General features: G+C 48.2%; 1 protein-coding gene across 1 annotated transcript; it reads right to left on the reverse strand.

The window, feature by feature from the left end:
- Window positions 1-1020: 1020 nt before the first annotated feature.
- LOC106783251 (keratin-associated protein 9-1-like) lies at window positions 1021-6509 on the reverse strand. Its single transcript, XM_070226991.1, has 2 exons — window positions 5530-6509; window positions 1021-2068 (listed from the first exon to the last, which is right to left on the reverse strand). Exons 1-2 carry the CDS (start codon window positions 6178-6180, stop codon window positions 1517-1519), a joined length of 1203 nt encoding a protein of 400 aa, XP_070083092.1. The 5' UTR covers window positions 6181-6509; the 3' UTR covers window positions 1021-1516.
- Between the last annotated feature and the right edge of the window lie 335 nt (window positions 6510-6844).

Consider the following 6844-nt stretch of genomic DNA (forward strand, 5'->3'; position numbering starts at 1 on the left):
TTCTTTTATAATAAACTAGTGATCTAGCAAGCAGAATGTTTCCTGAGTTCTGTGAGCCGCTCTAGCAAGTTAATGGAACCCAAGGAAGGAGAGGGTCAAGGGAATCTGATTTATAGGCAGTTGCTCAGAAGTCTAGGTAACAACCTGGGCTTGTGACTGGTGTCTGAAGTCCAAGGAGAGGGGCGTGGGAACCTCCAATCTATAACTGGTTGGCCAGAAGCACAGGTAACTTAGGCTTGTGCCTGGCATCTGAAGTGGGAGCAGGGGACAGTTTTGTGGGACTGAGCCCAGAACTGAGTTGCATTGTAGGATACCCAGCCGGTGTCGCAGAGAATTGCTTGGTGTGGGGAAAACCCTCCACATGTTTGCTGACCAGGAGTGAAATTTTGTGTGAGTCGTAGAGGAGACGCACAGGGAAGAAAGACATAGTAGGGAAGAGCTGGATGTTCCCTAGACAGAGAGGAAAAGCTGAAGGTTTTTCCATGTGCAATACCAAAGGGCAAGTCTCTTTAGATGAGCTTCTATCTTGTGAGGACACACTAGAGGCTCAAAAATGTTTGATGTAGATGAATTACTGAAGGGCTGGAGGGTCCTTGAAGTGAGGAAGGCTCCCTGCCTTCACAGGAGCTCTGAGATGCAGCCCTGGGGCCCTCACATGTAGCCGCTGTTCCCTGAGGTCCAGGACACTGATTGGGAAGAACTCCGGACACAGATGTTATCTGCACGTACAAGAGAATAGTCTTTCTTTGTCAAAGAAGAAGCCCACGTGAACGTCTTCCTAGTGCTCAGTCTCAGGGCTTTTTCCTACTTGTAAGTACCATTGAGCAGGAGTGGCTCTAGTCTTGGGTTTGAGTCTGTCCATATCAGCACCATAACATTCCACAATGATTTTTCTCATATGAAAAACGGAGATCATTTGTGGGGGATTGTATGAGGTTCAGAATGGACAGTGCATGTGCTATGCAAAATGTGGATAAATCTGTACATCAGAAATGCTGCACTATTAAACAAAACACAATATAGGATGAATATTGGTACAGGATTTATTAAGAAATATAGGGAAGACTCCATGCATCCAGGGAGACAAGTCAAAGTGATCATGAAAAGAAGAGAGCAGGGTACAAGAAACATGAGTATATTGAAAAGGAAAACATGATTGTGAAGCTTAATCAACAGCTGCAGAAACCTACGTAAAAGTGAGGAGGATTTCGTTTTCTAAGTTACTCAGAGGTAGAGGGTGAAGATGCTGACTTCAGAGTTAAAGGAGAGATCATGACTCCGGATGGAGGATGCATGAAGCTGGCACGTGATCCACAGACACAAGGAGGAGGAGAATTGGGGGAAGTCCTCTGCACTGCATCGAGCTTGTTCACAAGCTTTTCAACAGGCAGATAAGTAACAGAAATTTAGTGATAGCATGCTGGCTTTTAGCAATGTCTGGAAGTGAATTTGTCGTAGGAACGGCAAGGTGAGAAAAAGATTGGTTTGTGCAGACGGTGGTTCTTTGGTCGGGTGATCAGCAGCAGGAAGGCCGGCAGCAGCTGGACTCACAGCAGGCTGGGCGGCAGCAAGGCTGGCAACAGCTGGATCCGCAGCTCTGGGCTTGGCAACAAGGCAGGCAGACGCAGGTGGGGTGGTAGCAGGTTCTCCGGCAGTACACGGGTCCAGAACAAGCTGGCTGGCAGCAGATGGTCTGACAGCAAGCTGGGGGGCAGCAAGGCTGGCAGCAGCTGGACTGACTGCAGGTTTGTCCACAGCAGCTGGACTCAGAGCAGGTGGGCTGGCAGCAGGGAGTGGGGCAGCAGGAAGGGCGGCAGCTGGTCACACAAGCTGGTTGGTAACAGGTGGTTCTGCAGCAGGTGACTTGACAGCGAGTTGGGGGACAGCAAGGCTGGCAGCAGCTGGACTCACAACAGCTGGACCCACTGCAGGTGGGCTGGCAGCAGGTGGTCCTGCAGCAGGTAGGCTGGCAGCAAGGGGAGCAGCAGGAGTGGGTCATGGTGTCAGGTGTGGAGGGTGGGCTCCTGTTCAGAGGTGAGTTTTCAAGAATCTGATGACTCCTTCTGTTCTGGGGCTTTTATACACTGACCCCCCAAATTTGGGCCAATGAGCAGGGCTTTGCTTGTTGTTTACGTTGGCTTCCAGAGTCGCTGGCGGAGTTGTCATAGAGGAAGCTGTACCCTAAATGTTACGAATCTTTAGAAATTAAGTGTTTAATCTGTTTCCTAATTGAAAATAACTCATAGAAGCCTTTTTCAGATCCAAGGAAGGCAGTCACATCATCAGCATCGTTCCTGCTTCCATCACAATCTGATCATGTGATATATTTCCTGCTGACCTGGGGAAGTCAGAGCAGTTGTCCCTCCCCAGCTTTGTCCCTTTGGTGTATGCAGATTGGGAAGTGTCCCTGGGGAGGGGCATGATGCTGATATGTTCACAGTGAGGAACTGAATCCATGCTGAGTCCTGGTCTGTTTCCCCACAAAGCCTGAATCATGACAACTAGAGGCATCTCTCTCTGTAGCACCCTACCCACCTGTGTATCCCAGTGCTATCAAAGACACTTGGGTGGAGGGTGTTGGCACAATCTCTTCCATATGACAAAGCAGGACCAAAGCAGGAGGGCTGAAGCAGAGGCACTTCCCTGGGACTAAGGAAGCATCAGTCAGTTTACATCCTGAGTGGCCAATTGTTGTCAATTCACTGGCTACACATTTTTTCTCTTTCTTTCTTTCTTTTCTTTTTTCCTTCCTTCCTTCCTTCTTTACTTCCTTCCTCCCTCCCTCTCTCCCTTTCTTTCTTTCTTTCTTTCTCCCTTTCTTCCTTCCTTTCTCTCTTTCTCTCTTCCTTTTCACCTTTCTCTCTCTCCCTTCCCTCCCTCCTTTCCTTCTGTCCTTACTTTTCTCCTTCCTCTTTCTTTCTTCTCTCTCCCCTTTGCCCCCTCCCACTTCTTGTTTTAGAAATTGTGACTGTCTACCACACTGATCTGAGTGGAACAAATGGTAGATTGTAGATTATGTTTTTTAATATCCCACCCATATATCTTGCATCTCAGTGTGTTCGGGCCAATTTCCCCCTGCCGGGTCTGCACCTCTGTCTACGGGCTCTCTTCATGCAACGACTGAAAGTCCTGCTGCCTTTACATGCTAACTGAGGAAACATTCAACCAATGCTTCTAGAGAGTTGGTTTGTAAAGACTCCAGCTCCCTCATACGTCGTTCTTTTGATTCCCCTGAAACACGAGTTTTTATTTCCCTTAAATGCTTTGTATTTGCTTCACAAAACACAGGAGGTTGTTTTGTTCCCTTCGATGGTTCAGAGGTTATGAATTCCTCAAAGTCATACATGCCTATTGCATAGTTTCCCAATCCCCACCTTTCTCCTTACTTAATTTTCTTAACATTTTGATCAGGAGGACAAATTTTCTTATAGTTGGGGACCATAATATGTTTTGCAGGAATTAATTAATTCCTTTTTTACTCTGTCAATAAGTACTCTGGACAAGTAGCCCACACAAGAATTTGATTACATGATACTTGTGATGTATAATAAGGAATATATATATTTGGTCATCCTTCAGGGTTCCTGGCTCACAGCTCCCAAAACCCTTGGAATTTCTTAAATGCTGAGAGTGATAAAGGTCTTTTGTTATGTTAATGAGGCGGCTTTTGGAAAGCACCTAAATATGGAGGGCTGTTTGCCAGTGGAGCCAACCATGTGATTAGAGCCTTGGAGCTTTTGGTCCCATCCTCAGGCCAACCTCTGGTGGGGGGAGAGGGTCGAGGTTCTGGAGATGGAGTTCTATCACCAGTGGTCAGTGATTTAATCCATCATGCCTGTGTAACGAAGCCTCCATAAAAAATCCAAAAGGATGGTGTTTAAGAGCTTCCAGGTTGGTGAACGTGTGGAGATGCGGGGAGAATGGTGTGCCTGGAGACGTCATGGAAGCTCCACATCCCTTCCCACATACTTCGCCCTACGCATCTCTTCTGTCTGGCTGTTCCTGAGTCACATTCTTTTATAATAAACTAGTGATCTAGCAAGCAGAATGTTTCCTGAGTTCTGTGAGCCGCTCTAGCAAGTTAATGGAACCCAAGGAAGGAGAGGGTCAAGGGAATCTGATTTATAGGCAGTTGCTCAGAAGTCTAGGTAACAACCTGGGCTTGTGACTGGTGTCTGAAGTCCAAGGAGAGGGGCGTGGGAACCTCCAATCTATAACTGGTTGGCCAGAAGCACAGGTAACTTAGGCTTGTGCCTGGCATCTGAAGTGGGAGCAGGGGACAGTCTTGTGGGACTGAGCCCAGAACTGAGTTGCATTGTAGGATACTCAGCCGGTGTCGCAGAGAATTGCTTGGTGTGGGGAAAACCCTCCACATGTTTGCTGACCAGGAGTGAAATTTTGTGAGTAGTAGAGGAGACGCACAGGGAAGAAAGACATAGTAGGGAAGAGCTGGATGTTCCCTAGACAGAGAGGAAAAGCTGAAGGTTTTTCCATGTGCAATACCAAAGGGCAAGTCTCTTTAGATGAGCTTCTATCTTGTGAGGACACACTAGAGGCTCAAAAATGTTTGATGTAGATGAATTACTGAAGGGCTGGAGGGTCCTTGAAGTGAGGAAGGCTCCCTGCCTTCACAGGAGCTCTGAGATGCAGCCCTGGGGCCCTCACATGTAGCCGCTGTTCCCTGAGGTCCAGGACACTGATTGGGAAGAACTCCGGACACAGATGTTATCTGCACATACAAGAGAATAGTCTTTCTTTGTCAAAGAAGAAACCCACGTGAACGTCTTCCTAGTGCTCAGTCTCAGGGCTTTTTCCTACTTGTAAGTACCATTGAGCAGGAGTGGCTCTAGTCTTGGGTTTGAGTCTGTCCATATCAGCACCATAACATTCCACAATGATTTTTCTCATATGAAAAACGGAGATCATTTGTGGGGGATTGTATGAGGTTCAGAATGGACAGTGCATGTGCTATGCAAAATGTGGATAAATCTGTACATCAGAAATGCTGCACTATAAAACAAAACACAATATAGGATGAATATTGGTACAGGATTTATTAAGAAATATAGGGAAGACTCCATGCATCCAGGGAGACAAGTCAAAGTGATCATGAAAAGAAGAGAGCAGGGTACAAGAAACATGAGTATATTGAAAAGGAAAACATGATTGTGAAGCTTAATCAACAGCTCCAGAAATCTACGTAAAAGTGAGGAGGATTTCTTTTTCTAAGTTACTCAGAGGTAGAGGGTGAAGATGCTGACTTCAGAGTTAAAGGAGAGATCATGACTCCGGATGGAGGATGCATGAAGCTGGCACGTGATCCACAGACACAAGGAGGAGGAGAATTGGGGGAAGTCCTCTGCACTGCATCGAGCTTGTTCACAAGCTTTTCAACAGGCAGATGAGTAACAAAAGTTTAGTGATAGCATGCTGGCTTTTAGCAATGTCTGGAAGTGAATTTGTTGTAGGAACGGCAAGGTGAGAAAAAGATTGGTTTGTGCAGACGGTGGTTCTTTGGTCGGGTGATCAGCAGCAGGAAGGCCGGCAGCAGCTGGACTCACAGCAGGCTGGGCGGCAGCAAGGCTGGCAACAGCTGGATCCGCAGCTCTGGGCTTGGCAACAAGGCAGGCAGACGCAGGTGGGGTGGTAGCAGGTTCTCCGGCAGTACACGGGTCCAGAGCAAGCTGGCTGGCAGCAGGTGGTCTGACAGCAAGCTGGGGGGCAGCTAGGCTGGCAGCAGCTGGACTGACTGCAGGTTTGTCCACAGCAGCTGGACTCAGAGCAGGTGGGCTGGCAGCAGGGAGCGGGGCAGCAGGAAAGGCGGCAGCTGGTCACACAGGTTGGTTGGTAGCAGGTGGTCCTAGAGCAGGTGGTTTGACAGCAAGTCTGGGGACAGCAGGGCTGGCAGCAGCTGGACTCACTGCAGGTTTGTCCACAGCAGCTGGGCTCAGAGCAGGTGGGCTGGCAGCAGGGAGCGCTGCCGCAGGAAGGGCGGCAGCTGGTCACACAAGCTGGTTGGTAGCAGGTGGTCCTGCAGCAGGTGACTTGACAGCGAGTTTGGGGGCAGCAAGGCTGGCAGCAGCTGGACTCACAACAGCTGGACCCACTGCGGGTGGGCTGGCAGCAGGTGGTCCTGCAGCAGGTAGGCTGACAGCAAGGGGAACAGCAGGAGTGGGTCATGGTGTCAGAGGTGGAGGGTGAGCTTCTGTTCAGAGGTGAGTTTTCAAGAATCTGATGACTCCTTCTGTTCTGGGGCTTTTATACACTGACACCCAAAGTTGGCACCAATGAGCAGGACTCATATTGTTGTTTACCTTTTTTTACATTGTCACTGGAGGAGTTGTCCTGGAGGAAGTTGTTCCCTAAATGTTATGAATCTTTATAAAGTAAGTGTTTAACCTATTTTCTAATTGAGAATAACTCATTGAAACTTTATTCGGATCCAAGGAAGGTAGTCGCATCATCAGCATCGTTCCTGCTTCCATCACAGTCTGGTCATGTGATCTATTTCCCACTGACTTGGGGAGGTTCAGATCAGTTGTCCTTCCCTAGCTTTCTTCCTTGGGTTTTATGCAGATTGGGAAGTGTCCCTGGGGAGGGACGTGATGCTAATATGTGCACACGGAAGAACTGAGTCCATGCTGGGTCTCAGTCAGTTGACCCAGAAAGCCTGAATCAAGACAACCACAGGCATTTCTCTCTGTAGCACCCTACCCACCTGTGTATCCCAGTGCTATCGAAGACACTTGGGTGGAGGATGTTGGCACAATCTCTTCCACAAGACAAAGCAAATGAACAAATGGGACTACATCAAACTAAAAACTTCTGCACAGCAAAGGAAACC

This window comes from Equus caballus, chromosome 11 (assembly GCF_041296265.1).
Source record: "Equus caballus isolate H_3958 breed thoroughbred chromosome 11, TB-T2T, whole genome shotgun sequence".
Lineage (NCBI taxonomy): Eukaryota > Metazoa > Chordata > Mammalia > Perissodactyla > Equidae > Equus > Equus caballus.